We start from the raw sequence: 15,000 nt of genomic DNA on the forward strand, positions 1-15,000 counted from the left end.
GTGTGTGTTAGTGTGTGTAGTGTGTGTTAGTGTGTGTAGTGTGTGTAGTGTGTGTTAGTGTGTGTAGTGTGTGTTAGTGTGTGTTAGTGTGTGTTGGGGTGTGTTAGTGTGTGTTAGTGTGTGTTAGTGTGTGTTAGTGTGTTAGTGTGTGTTAGTGTGTGTTAGTGTGTGTTAGTGTGTGTAGTGTGTGTAGTGTGTGTTAGTGTGTGTTAGTGTGTGTAGTGTGTGTTAGTGTGTGTTAGTGTGTGTTAGTGTGTGTAGTGTGTGTTAGTGTGTGTAGTGTGTGTTAGTGTGTGTTAGTGTGTGTTAGTGTGTGAAGGAGACGTTTTCATGGCGGCTGTGTGTGAACGATGAAGCTTAAGTGAGTCATCATCATCATCATCATCATCATCATCCCTCTCACCACGTGGACGACAGATTAACTGGACTGACCTGTAATCTGTTAATCCTGTTGACGGCCCTCACTGCTCCTCCTCTCTCCTTTTCTCCTCACCTCCTCACCTTCTCTCCTCCTCCCTTCCTCTCCTCCTTTCCTTCCCTCTCCACTCCTCCTCTCCCCCTCTCTCTTCCTCTCTCCTCCTCTCCTCTCTTCCTCTTCCTCTCCTCTCCTCTCCTCGCCAGGACTCCAGGGGTCCTGGATGAGTTATTGGAGGTTCTTTTGGATGTTCCAGAGGTTCTTTAGGGCCTTGACACATTTCCAAGAGATATTGAGGAGGTTCTAGTGGTCTTTGAAGAGGTTCCTGGGGTCTTGGAGGAGATCCATTGATCCTTAAAGAGTCCGGTAGAAGTTTAAAAGGTCCAGGAAGACTATTGTCCAGAAGTCCCAGAGGAGGTCCCAGGGGTTCTTAAAGAGGTCCATTGCGTCCTTCAGAAGGTTCCTTGTAGTTCTGGAAGATGTTCCAGGGGTTCTAGAGAAGGACTAGAGATCCTTGACGGTGGAAGAGGTTAGACTGGTCCTTGAAGGAGTTCCAGTGGTCTTGAAGAGTTATGGGGTCCTTGAAGAGGTGTTGCAGAGGGTGGAATAAGTTCCATGGGGCCTTGAGAGAGTTCCAGAAGGCCTGGAAGCTTCTTCAGGTGTTCTCTCTGGAGGTCCAGGAGCTCCTGAGGATGTTACAGAAGTCCTTGAGGAGTTTTGGGCGGACGTCCTTGATGGGCGTGCAAGGTCCTGGAAGAGAAACTAGAGAGAAATGAATACTAAAGTGAACTCTGTGGTTCTAGAACGTGAACTGATCAGAAATCAATAATGTTTCTGTTGACTCGTGTCAGTCGGGTCGTTCTGTCTCAATAGAGTTACGTAACCGTCCCTCAAACAACCGCTCTACTGTGAGTCACACATGAAATAAAGATGTCTGATTTATGTTTAATAATTATAACAATAATAATAAAAACAACAACAATAATAATAAAAACAACAACAATAATAATAAAAACAACAACAATAAAACCAATAATAATAAACAATAATAATAATACAAACAACAATAATAGAAACAATAATAATAAAACCAATAATAATAAAAACAACAATAATAAAAACAACAACAATGAAAAACAATACCAATAAAAACAGCAATAATAATAACACTGACAGCATGCAGTGCTGCAGAAATCACAATCAATATTAAACAAACCATCTTCCCTTGTTTTATTGGGAAACTTAAACGTATCAAAATTAAACAGCCATTCCAATATTTGCTCCTGTGTATCCCTGTATGTTTGTTCTAGTGGAACATTAACGCTCTTAAACCGCCGTCATCATACAATACAAAGAAAATAGAAAGCAGGACTCTTATTTTGTTCCCAACAAGTGTTTCATTTAGGTGTCAACAACAGTTGAGTGTAAAAGCAGATATCGGTTTAAATTCAAGACTTAGTTACAATCGTAATGTTGTTTTAATATTTATATTATTATTATTATTATTGTGCCAATACAGCCACATGGATGGTCCAGGTGGTTGGAGTTGGAGTAGAGGGGCGTTTGGGAATAAGTACGCTTTTTTTCTCTGAATAGACACAAAAACATGAGTAATGAAGTGTTTTCTAGAAGTGAACCAGCTGCTGTTGTCATTTCTTCTTCTGTGGTCCAATGTGGCGTTGATGTATTCTGGAAGGTTCCTCTTGTTCATCTGGTTTCTAGTGTGAGAAAGAACATTTTCTGATGCTAGATATCTTCAGCAAGTATTAACAAGAACATCTGAGCAAAGGAAATGAAACAACAATCTTCAGTAATATTTCAGATGTTTCCTCAAGCTTTGCATTACAATGCTGACTCTTCACTGGAGATCTTTGCTGAAGTCCTCACTGATAATCCTGTCTTTCACCTGGTTTCTGATGTATGAAAATAAAGAGAAAGTCATTTATAACGTAAGAATTGAGTAATTTATTTAAATTAGGCGACCAAAGATTCTGCTTGGTCGCAGAATCTTTGGTCGCCTCCTCGAATATGAACCTGATGCGATGTGACTTTCCACAACCAGCTCCTCCGGAGACAAAGTAGATTACCCGTTTACACACTTGAGACACCATTCACGCGCAGCATGGAACGTGGAGGCCTGTGTTTCATTGAGGCTTTGGTGCAACTTTCTCACAAAGTCCAGGCTCAACTTTGGTGCCTCCATTGCAGGTGCAGCTCCACTGCCCCCACGATGGACTGTAGTCCGGTACATTGTCTCCGTCATTGTCATCGTCGTTAAGGAACTCCTTCATCTCAGGTTCCGGCTTGGACACGTATGACATCATGTACATGGAGCAGCTGTAGTAGTCGAGATATTTACCTTTAGAAATGACATTTCTGTATTTGAGATGGAAAGACTTGAACTTGAGAGCATCTGTTGCTTCGTAGAAACACAGGCGACACACAGCGCTTTACAGCCACACTGAATAATAATAATAATTAAAGCTGCTGGAGTCGGATGACCTCAGCACTGAGGTGCAGCGTCATGTTCAGGTGAGCTGCTCCTCCGTTCTGGGCCAGTCGACCTGCCAGCTGAAGCTAAGCTAAGTTAGCATTTGTCCGAAAATGTCACTGAGGCTTTTAGGAAGATTTGAACGTGTAAATTCACATATATGTTTGTTCTATTGTGTTTGTGATTGTTTGTTAGTTGGAGGTTTGTTCTTTTTGTTTCTCTAATGTCAGGATTATGTTCATGTTTTCAAACTAATCAAGATATTCATATATATCTTTTAGAGTTCACATTGTTGAAAGTTTGAAAGTTAATTGTCATTCTAATTAAATTAATTGTAATTTAAATGATATAGATATGGAAGACAATTAATTGAAACATAATTGAGAGATTAATTGCACATTAAAATGATTATTCACAGTCCTGTTAACTTATATTAAATAAGTAAATCATTTAATAACTTACATATGAAGTGGATTGTATGGGTTCTACTGGTTCCAGTTGGTTGCTGATTGGACTCAATGGTGGATCCTTTAACATAAATCGGGATCTGTATCGTGTTCACTGTGGATGTGATCTTTATACGGTAATTAAAGCTCGTTGCTGATCCTGAGTCAGCTGGCAGCAGATCAGATGGAGAAAAGCCTAAAAGTTACCGACAGTTCAGGAACTCCATCACTGCTGATAAAACTCACAGCTTCTTCTCTTCAACCACCACGAGCTCCAACCACCGATACCGGTTCACTTCTGTTGAGTCTGAATGTCCCGACATTGGGTGGGTGGATGGGTGGATGGGTGGATGGGTGGATGGGTGGGAGGATGGATGGGAGGATGGATGAATGGGTGGGTGGGTGGATGATGATGATGGTGGTGGTGGTGGTGGTAGTGATGTCGGAGCTTGTGCTCTGTCATCAGCCTGTCAGTACTTAGCCCAGTGACTTAGCCCGGATTAGCCAGCTTAGCTAGCTAACTGTAGCGTTGAAGCTTAGAGGGCTAACTGCAGCCTCAGTGTCAAGTCTGGTTTGTGTCTGAAGTGAACGATGTTCTACCTGTTCTTCATCACCTGTTCTTCATCACCTGTTCTTCATTACCCATCTGTCCATCATGTCCTCTTTCTGTCTCTTTACTCGTCTTCATCATGTTGGTTCTAAAAAGTTATTATTTTATTTTTTATGGCTGCTCTGTGGTGCGTCCACGAGAAAGTAGAATAAAGTTTTGTGGTTTTGAATAAAAACAGGAGTGTGTGGAGGAGTCTACGGCTGGTGTGTGTGTGTGTGTGTGTGTGTGTGCGTGTGAGTGTGCGTGTGAGTGTGAGTGTGTGTGTGTGTGTGTGTGTGTGTGTGTGTGTGTGTGAGTGTGTGTGTGTGTGTGTGTGTGTGTGTGTGTGTGTGTGTGAGTGTGTGTGTGTATGTGTATGTGTGAGAGAGACTGCGATGAGGCCATAGTGCTCTGTAATTCCATCAACACTGAGTTACTGACAAGCTAACAGCATTACACCACTTCAGTGTGTGTGTGTGTGTGTGTGTGTGTGTGTGTGTGTGTGTGTGTGTGTCTCTGCAGTCGTGTCTCTGCAGTTCATGCTAAGCTACGCTAGGTAGGAGTGGGAGTTTCCCCATAAATTAACTTTAATTTCTTTAGAGCCGTTCGAGTCGTCCCACCACACACACACACACACACACACACACACACACACACACATGTGACTCTCTCTTGTATAATAGTTCAGTTTGTAACGGCAGCAGCTGTTACGTAACTCCTCCTCCTCCCTCCTGTCATTTCAGTTTGATTCCATTCACACCAGTTCCTGGTGGCACTGTGACCCAGTTACCCCCTGTTGTGTGTGTGTGTGTGTGTGTGTGTGTGTGTGTGTGTGTGTGTGTGTGTGTGTGTGTCCATCACACTAATTAAAATACCAACAGAAAGAGAGAGCGTTCCTAATTGTTCATTCATGGCTCTCACCCTAGAGAGGACAATAATTAACTAATTAATACATTTAGTTATTTAATAATCAATCTAATCATTTATTTATTTATTTATTTATTCCCAATGTTTCAGTCTGCTCTGAACTTCAGATGTTATTAAAGTGTCCTCTGACCTGTGTCCTCCGTGTCCTCTGACGTGTGTCCTTTGTGTCCTCTGACCTGTGTCCTTCGTGTCCTTTTACTTGTGTCCTCCATGTCCTTTTACCTGTGTCCTTCGTGTCCTTTTACTTTTGTCCTCCGTGTCCTTTTACCTGTGTCCTCCGTGTACTTTTACCTGTGTCCTTTGTGTCCTTTTACCTGTGTCCTCCGTGTCCTTCTACCTGTGTCCTCCGTGTCCTCTTACCTGTGTCCTTCGTGTCCTCCTGCAGGTGTCTTCCTGATCCCCTACCTGCTAATCGTGTTCGTAGGAGGAATCCCGATCTTCTTCCTGGAGATTGCTCTGGGTCAGTTCATGAAGGCCGGCAGCATCAACGTGTGGAACATCGCGCCGCTATTTAAAGGTACAGTACGTCTCACGTTTCTACCTCTGTCTCTGGTCTGACCTGTGAGGCGTTCACTTGTCTCTGGTGTGACCTGTGAGGCGTTCACTTGTCTCTGACCTGTGAGGCGTTCACTTGTCTCTGACCTGTGAGGCGTTCACTTGTCTCTGGTCTGACCTGTGAGGCGTTCACTTGTCTCTGGCCTGTGTGGCATTCACTTGTCTCTGACCTGTGAGGCGTTCACTTGTCTCTGGTGTGACCTGTGAGGCGTTCACTTGTCTCTGGTCTGGCCTGTGAGGCGTTCACTTGTCTCTGACCTGTGAGGCGTTCACTTGTCCCTGACCTGTGAGGCGTTCACTTGTCTCTGACCTGTGAGGTGTTCACTTGTCTCTTACCTGTGAGGCGTTCACTTGTCTCTGACCTGTGAGGCGTTCACTTGTCTCTTACCTGTGAGGCGTTCACTTGTCTCTAGTCTGATCTGTGAGGCGTTCACTTGTCTCTGGTCTGACCTGTGAGGCGTTCACTTGTCTCTGGCCTGTGAGGCGTTCACTTGTCCCTGACCTGTGAGGCGTTCACTTGTCTCTGGCCTGTGAGGCGTTCACTTGTCTCTGGCCTGTGAGGCGTTCACTTGTCTCTGGCCTGTGAGGCGTTCACTTGTCTCTGGCCTGTGAGGCGTTCACTTGTCTTTGACCTGTGTGGCGTTCACTTGTCTCTGGCCTGTGAGGCGTTCACTTGTCTCTGGCCTGTGAGGCGTTCACTTGTCTCTGACCTGTGAGGCGTTCACTTGTCTCTGACCTGTGAGGCGTTCACTTGTCTCTGGCCTGTGAGGCGTTCACTTGTCTCTGGCCTGTGAGGCGTTCACTTGTCTCTGGCCTGTGAGGCGTTCACTTGTCTCTGGCCTGTGAGGCGTTTACTTGTCTCTGGCCTGTGAGGCGTTCACTTGTCTCTGGCCTGTGAGGCCTTCACTTGTTTCTGGCCTGTGAGGCGTTCACTTGTCTCTGGCCTGTGAGGCGTTCACTTGTCTCTGGCCTGTGAGGCGTTCACTTGTCTCTGGCCTGTGAGGCGTTCACTTGTCTCTGGCCTGTGAGGCGTTCACTTGTCTCTGGCCTGTGAGGCGTTTACTTGTCTCTGGCCTGTGAGGCGTTCACTTGTCTCTGGCCTGTGAGGCCTTCACTTGTTTCTGGCCTGTGAGGCGTTCACTTGTCTCTGGCCTGTGAGGCGTTCACTTGTCTCTGGCCTGTGAGGCGTTCACTTGTCTCTGGCCTGTGAGGCGTTCACTTGTCTCTGGCCTGTGAGGCGTTCACTTGTCTCTGGCCTGTGAGGCGTTCACTTGTCTCTGGCCTGTGAGGCGTTCACTTGTCTCTGACTTGTGAGGCGTTCATTTGTCTCTGGCCTGTGAGGCGTTCACTTGTCTCTGGCCTGTGAGGCGTTCACTTGTTTCTGGCCTGTGAGGCGTTCACTTGTCTCTGGCCTGTGAGGCGTTCACTTGTCTCTGGCCTGTGAGGCGTTCACTTGTCTCTGGCCTGTGAGGCGTTCACTTGTCTCTGGCCTGTGAGGCGTTTACTTGTCTCTGGCCTGTGAGGCGTTCACTTGTCTCTGGCCTGTGAGGCCTTCACTTGTTTCTGGCCTGTGAGGCGTTCACTTGTCTCTGGCCTGTGAGGCGTTTACTTGTCTCTGGCCTGTGAGGCGTTCACTTGTCTCTGGCCTGTGAGGCGTTCACTTGTCTCTGGCCTGTGAGGCGTTCACTTGTCTCTGGCCTGTGACCTGGCCTCACTTCCATCTTCATGAGTTCATTTCATGCTCGTCTGGAGGAGTTAATGAACCTCCTGCAGGTTGTGATTGATACGTTCATCATTGTGACGGTTGGTGAGGAACAGTCTGATAAAAAGTTGTTAGACGTGTAACGTCTCGATATAAAACATTTAAAAAGGCTTTTTGTTCACTTTGGTTTGTTTTACTCCAAAACAACTTCATATTTAATTCTTTAAAAGTACTAAACACCTGTAGAGTGGTTTAGAGGACTCTGATACTTAATGTGAGATATTGGTCCTGATATTAAAACATGTTTTAATCTCATTTGTTTGAAACTTTATCTTTTTATCTCTAAAAGAAAAAAGAAATTCAGTTTTCAAGATTAACATATTTCAGATCAATAAAAAGTATTAAGACCAGTTTTGAGGTGGCGTTGCGGTTTGGGCAGATCAGTCGGTCCAGCAAACACACATCCAGCTTTCTGTGGAGGTTTATCTGGAGGCGATAATCTGAGATCCTACTGCTGTATACGTGCCTCCAGACACGGCTGGAAAACTACCAGCAACACACACACACACACACACACACACACACACACACACACACACACTCTCATGATTCCTTCATATCTCTGTTAGCTTTACACACAGACTTTATCAGCTGATCTTTAGTCCTCATGACTCGGTGTCATGAGCTCACTTTACTACTCAGACCTTCCTCCGACCTTTAAACTCGGGCCGGTGTTGACGGAGCTCCACCTTCACATTCATTCCTCCTGACACGGTGAAGTTCACACCAACAGTCAACACCTCCATGAGGCATCCGCTCTCTGTGCAGTGGAGCTGAGTGTGTGAAGGTTTATCCTCTGGAGAGCAGGAACGTCCACAGAGTTACAGCAAATAGGCCGATAGTTAGTGTTGAGTTATGTGATAACAACAGATTCTAAAAGATAAACTCAATATTTATCTGGATTTGAAGAAAGACGTTCAGGGTGTTTTCACAGCTGAAGTTCTGAACTAAAGTTTGTTTTACTTGTAAACATTTGATCTGTTTAGTTTGTATGAACCCTAAAACCCACCGGTGGGATGGAAAAGCATGTTTTATTCAAAGAATCGCTAAAACTACATCATTTATCACAGCCAGAAGCTGTAAAAACTCTCATTATCATCAGATTTATAGAGGAGCAGGACTTTTATTTTGAAAATCAAGATCACAGAGAGAAAAATACTTTGCGGTTCAGAAGGTTAATTCGAGCCGACTAAAGAAGTCTATGTCGACGTCCAGGAGGGGATTTAGGAGCAGGACGGACGTTTTGTTCAACCTCGACTATCAAACAAGAAAAAAGAGTCTTGTTTGATAGTCGAGGTTGAGCAAAACGTCCGTCCTGCTCCTTCTGTATTCTTTTTAATACCAAACCATCTTCAGAGAAAAAGTCCATCTGCTACATCAGCACCACGGCCAGCGACGTGAATTTATCAAAACACAACACAGTTAGTTTAGAGACACTACGAGTGCTGAGACTATAGATATGATATGTATAGACTATAGATATATGTATAAACTATAGATATATATGTATAAACTATAGATATATATGTATAAACTATAGATATATTAGTATAAACTATAGATATATATGTATAAACTATAGATATATATATGTATAAACTATAGATATATTTGTATAAACTATAGATATATGTATAAACTATAGATATATGTTTAAACTATGGATATATGTATAAACTACAGATATATGTATATATATAAATATATGTATATACTATAGATATATGTATAAACTATAGATATATGTATAAACTATAGATATATATGTATAAACTATAGATATATTTGTATAAACTATAGATATATATGTATAAACTATAGATATATATGTATAAACTATAGATATATTTGTATAAACTATAGATATATATGTATAAACTATAGATATATTTGTATAAACTATAGATATATGTATAAACTATAGATATATGTTTAAACTATGGATATACAGTTGTGGTCAAAAGTTTACATACACTTGTAAAGAACATAATGTCATGGCTCTCTTGAGTTTCCAGTTATTTCTACAACTCTGATTTTTCTCTGATAGAGTGATTGGAACAGATACTTCTTTGTCACAAAAAACATTCATGAAGTTTGGTTCTTTCATGACTTTATTATGGGTTAACAGAAAAAGTGACAAAATCTGCTGGGTCAAAAATATACATACAGCAACATGAATTAGCAATTTTGGTGACTTAGAAAGTTGTGTCAATGAAATGAGCTTCATAGCATGGCCTCTTAACTTCTTGTGAGTGATTATGAGTGACTACAACTGGTGACTTCTCTGAGGCCATTTAAATAGGGCTCATTGGATACAAACGCCCACAAACGCTACAATGGGAAAGTCAAAGGAGCTCAGCATGGATCTGAAAAAGCAAATCATTGACTTGAACAAGTCAGGAAAGTCACTTGGAGCCATTTCAAAGCAGCTGCAGGTCCCAAGAGCAACAGTGCAAACAATTGTTTGTAAGTATAAAGTGCATGGCACTGTTTTGTCACTGCCACGATCAGGAAGAAAACGCAAGCTATCACCTGCTGCTGAGAGAAAATTGGTCAGGAGGGTGAAGAGTCAACCGAGAACCACCAAAAAGCAGATCTGCCAAGAATTAGAAGCTGCTGGAACACAGGTGTCAGTGTCCACAGTCAAGCGTGTTTTGCATCTCCATGGACTGAGAGGCTGCCGTGCAAGAAGGAAGCCCTCGCTCCAAAAGCGGCACCTTAAGGCTCGACTGAAGTTTGCTGCTGATCACATGGACAAAGATAAGACCTTCTGGAGGAAAGTTCTGTGGTCAGACGAAACAAAAATCGAGCTGTTTGGCCACAATGCCCAGCAATATGTTTGGAGGAGAAAAGGTGAGGCCTTTAACCCCAAGAACACCATGCCTACCGTCAAGCACGGTGGTGGTAGTATTATGCTGTGGGGCTGTTTTGCTGCCAATGGAACTGGTGCTTTACAGAGAGTAAATGGGATAATGAAGAAGGAGGATTACCTTCAAATTCTTCAAGATAACCTAAAATCATCAGCCCGAAGGTTGGGTCTTGGGCGCAGTTGGGTGTTCCGACAGGACAATGACCCCAAACACACATCAAAAGTGGTAATGGAATGGTTAATCAGGCTAGAATTAGGGTTTTAGAATGGCCTTCCCAAAGTCCTGACTTAAAATCCCATTGAGAACATGTGGACAATGCTGAAGAAACAAGTCCATGTCAGAAAGCCATCAAATTTAACTGAACTGCACCAATTCTGTCAAGAGGAGTGGTCAAAGATTCAACGAGAAGCTTGCCAGAAGCTTGTGGATGGCTACCAAAAGCGCCTAATTGAAGTGAAAATGGCCAAGGGACATGTAACCAAATATTAGCACTGCTGTATGTATATTTTTGACCCAGCAGATTTGATCACTTTTTCTGTTAACCCATAATAAAGTCATGAAAGAACCAAACTTCATGAATGTTTTTTGTGACAAAGAAGTATCAGTTCCAATCACTCTATCAGAGAAAAATCAGAGTTGTAGAAATAACTGGAAACTCAAGAGAGCCATGACATTATGTTCTTTACAAGTGTATGTAAACTTTTGACCACAACTGTATATATAAACTATAGATATATGTATATATATAAATATATGTATAAACTATAGATATATGTATAAACTATAGATATATGTATAAAACTATATGTATGATATAAACTATAGATATATGTATAAAACTATATATATGATATAAACTATAGATATATGTATTAAACTATATATATGATATAAACTATAGATATATGTATTAAACTATATATATGATATAAACTATAGATATATATAAACTAGATATATATATATATATATATATATATATATATATATAAAACTATAGATATATAAACTATAGATATGATATGTACTGTATGGTAAATTAAAGGGATTAAATCAGACAAATGATGTCATTAACTGGAGTTTGTCCACTCAAAGAGATTTAGTTGTTCATGAAAATGATCTTAAAAGTCTTCAGATTTATCTGACTCAGCGTCCTCATGGTCTCTGTCTTTAAGGACAAAACTTTATTGTCATTCAGCAGAAACAAATCACCTGATGCAGATGTGGGCTGAGCTCTGATTGGATGTCACTGCTGCTCATAACGAATAAATGCACATTGACAGGTTTGACCCTGTTCACAGATACTGGATCAGCTCACTGTCTCTGATGAAGTTCATTTGTCAAAGTAAATCAAGCAATACATGTTACTTTACCGCATGAGCCAAGTTCACAGGTTACATGGTCACATGAAAAATGTGATAAAAGAATCTAAATAAAGTATAAAATAAAACAATGTTGTTTACTGCTGGCAGAAAACTACATGTAATGTAATGATCTAAATGTGAATCTTCCTCTGTGCTTGTTGTGAACGTCTATTATATTTACTGTTAGTAGTGTTATCATCATTATTATAATTGTCTCTCCTCTTCTTCTTTATGTCAATTTCATCTTGTTTTCCTCTCAGTTAAAAATCTTTCCATAAATAAAACCTGTCCTGTTCTCATGCTTCCTCCTCCTCCTCTTCTTCAGGTCTGGGTTACTCCTCCATGGTGATTGTGTTTTTCTGCAACACTTACTACATCATGGTGTTGGCCTGGGGCTTCTACTACCTGATCAAGTCCTTTAACTCCACCCTCCCCTGGTCCACCTGCGACAACGAATGGAACACGCCCAGCTGCATCGAGATCTTCCGTCACCAGGACTGCGCCAACGGCAGCCTCGCCAACGTGACCGTCAGCGGCAACATGACCTGCGCCGAGCTGGCCAACGCCCAGTCGCCCATCATCGAGTTCTGGGAGTGAGTTCTGCTCTGGTCGGGTTCTGGTTGGTGGGTCATCTGGGTTGTGTGTCAAAAGGGATTATGGGTAGATTTTCTTTGGGTTGTGATGGAGATCAGACAGATGATGTTGGTTTGATGAGTGCAGATCATTTTGGGACATTCAGGTTGTGATGGCACGGTTGGAATTGCTTTTTACTGGTTCAGGTTTTTGTTGATTTTCATAATTTTTGGTGGAATCTTTGCTGTTTGGTCACAGGATACTTGCTGCTGTGAGTTTTTTACACTCTGGTTATTTGCTGGAACCACGATTGGAAGACGGAGGCCAGACTTACTGCAGCTTTTTGTGTTTTTTCAGGTGCAGATTTGACGCATTTTGCCCCAAAACACGTTGCCAGAACGTCTCTCTTCTTATTATGTGCATGCATTTAATGTGAGGAGACGTGGTAGTGGAGATTGATTATGTATTCTGCTGGAACTAATACGGTCACGCTATTTGTGATTCCCTACCCCTGGAAAGAAGTCATAAATATAGCATTTACATCAGGAAAGGAAGTAGAAGGAAAAATAAAAGATAAAAGATTTGTTTGAATCTACAGAAATCTGCATGACAGATAAACTGTAGATAAACTGTAGACACCACATCCAGAGCGCTGAAAATACATAAAGTAATTAACATGATGCAACAGCAATAGTGATTTTATTGATGGAACGGTTTTGTCTTTTGATAAGAAATGTATTTAATGCCTGCATGTTCGATGACTCAGCAGGTTCTGAAATGATGCAAACATTTATGTTTAGTCTTCAAATAAGTTTCTGACTTGTAGGTAACAATAAGCTGCATTCTCTCTAGTGTCCATCAGGGGGCGACTCCTCTGGTTGTATAGAAGTCTAGTCTAAAATGACTCTACTTCTCTCTTGATTTATTCCCTCAGTAAACATTGTAAACATGAGTTTATGGTCTCAATCTCTAGTTTACAGTCTTCTTCAATACAGCATGATGTTCATTTAGTACATTATGCTCCATTTAGAGTCAAACACCATAAAGCAGGGGATGATTTAGGGGCGGGGCTACACAGTGATTGACAGGTCTCTACCAGAGACGTTTTCTGGTCTGGGAGTTTTCCGTGTTTTCGTCTTAAAACTTTAACCCTTTCACTGTCTTTTCTCTTCATCAAAGTTAATTGTAACATTTTGGTTCCTAAGAATGTTTTATTCATCGTTCAGATCCACTTCGAAAAAAACAAGATGGCAACTGACATTATGCTCAACTTGAGGCTTCATAACAGCAGTCCTCAACCAATGGGCGACGTCATGGTGACTACGTCCACTTCTTTAATACAGGCCAGGATTATTATTGTTAGCATTATTGTTTACATTATCATCATTATAATAATTATATTATTATTATTGTTATTGTTATTATAATTATCATATTTATTATTATTATTATTTTATTTACATTTTTTTTACATTTTTTTTAAATTTGTATTATTATAATCATTATTATTATTATCATTATTATTATCATTATTATTGTTGTTATTTACCTTTATTTAACCAGTTCTCGTTTACAATGAGAAGGAAAGAAGCAACAGGACAAAATAAAACATCGATACAGCTCAAACAATCTCATACAAAAATTACAAAATCACAATTTGTACAATATATAAAACAACGGTGTTCCTGGAGAAGCAAATTCTGAAGAGCTGTAGATTACGTCACCATAGTCTAAGATGGGAAGGACTGTCACTGTAACCTTTGTTACCAAAAGAAACCAATTCTTGATCTAAGTTTAAAAGGCAGTGAGTTTATGTGCGTGTTAAAGGAGAGCAAACTGTCTAGCCAGATACCCAAATACTTATAGGATTCCACAAATTGGAGTTCTGATCCATCCAGAGAGGAGATTTGAGAGGGCAGGCAGTTTGTGTCTGTTGAAAACCATACATTTTGTTTTTGTCGTGTTTCGGAGAAGGTGAAGGTTGGAGACTGTTGGATACTGTTGAAGCTGAGCTGCAGGGAAGTCAGGGCGGAGTTCTGGGAGGAGCTAGATATGAACAAGATGGTGTTGTCGGCATACAAATGGATGTGAGAGCAACCTGCAACGTTGTTTATGTAGCTTTTTTTAAATAAGTTGGGCCTAGAATGGACCCCATAGGAACACCTTTGGACAGGGACAGTGGGTCAGACGGGTCACCCTCAGCTCTCACAGATTCTCAGCCTGAACCTGAGATTTGTTGCCAGACTGATTCTTTAATTCTTGGTCAGAAAATGTTTAATGTTTATATGGGATTCGGTTCTTAGTCAGGTACAGAGAACCGTCTTGTCTGGGTTCCTGTTTCTTTCTTTGTCATTATTTGACACCTGACTGATCCGACCAGCAGCCTTCTGTTCCTCTCTGAAGGCCACTAGTGCCCAGCAGCTCATATCTCCTCTTTTACATCATATTCATTGTTAAACACAGCTTCATTTCTACTCTGTATTTGGGGGAGTGTTTGCTCTGATTGACATTGATCTCAGTCAGTAGTCATTTCTCTGAGCAGCAGTGAGGATTGTGTTGTCATGGCAGCTTGTTAACACAACGAGCGGTTAATGAGGTGAAAATGTTCATTATGTGGAGTCCGATCAGCAGTCGGGTCAAGTGATTGTTAAAGAGTGTAAATGAATTAGTGAACTTTCTGATTCCTTATATATTTGGATGCGTACACACAGTGGTTCTAGCCTCTGGACCAAACTGCAATAACAATTGAATGATAATTATATTATTACAATGTTCCTGATGTTGGTTCTGTTGATTGGTTCTGTTGTTATTGTCATTAATTGTGCATTAACTTGTCTCCTGAACACAAAGAGACACACAAAAACTCAACAGAAAGAAATGAAGGTCATGTTTGTATTTGTTATATTCACAATAACGGTTTTCATTAACCTGATAAAATGATCATGTCGATGTAAACGTGGTACTCAAACACGCTTATCCAGACTTCTCTTGTCCTCTCTCCTCCCTTC

The 15,000-nt window shown here is 41.2% G+C and overlaps 1 protein-coding gene across 1 annotated transcript in view; it reads left to right on the forward strand.

Moving 5' to 3' along the window:
• slc6a8 (solute carrier family 6 member 8) overlaps positions 1-15,000 on the forward strand; it is a 38,581-nt gene that overhangs the window by 7,822 nt on the left and 15,759 nt on the right. Inside the window, exons 2-3 of the mRNA XM_068732109.1 lie at positions 5,254-5,385; positions 11,745-12,012. Coding sequence (XP_068588210.1) covers positions 5,254-5,385; positions 11,745-12,012 — 400 coding nt within the window. The remainder of the gene's footprint in view (positions 1-5,253; positions 5,386-11,744; positions 12,013-15,000) is intronic.

Source organism: Cebidichthys violaceus, unplaced genomic scaffold (genome assembly GCF_023349555.1).
Source record: "Cebidichthys violaceus isolate CVI_PGR_0920_01 unplaced genomic scaffold, fCebVio1.0.p SCAF_57, whole genome shotgun sequence".
Lineage (NCBI taxonomy): Eukaryota > Metazoa > Chordata > Actinopteri > Perciformes > Stichaeidae > Cebidichthys > Cebidichthys violaceus.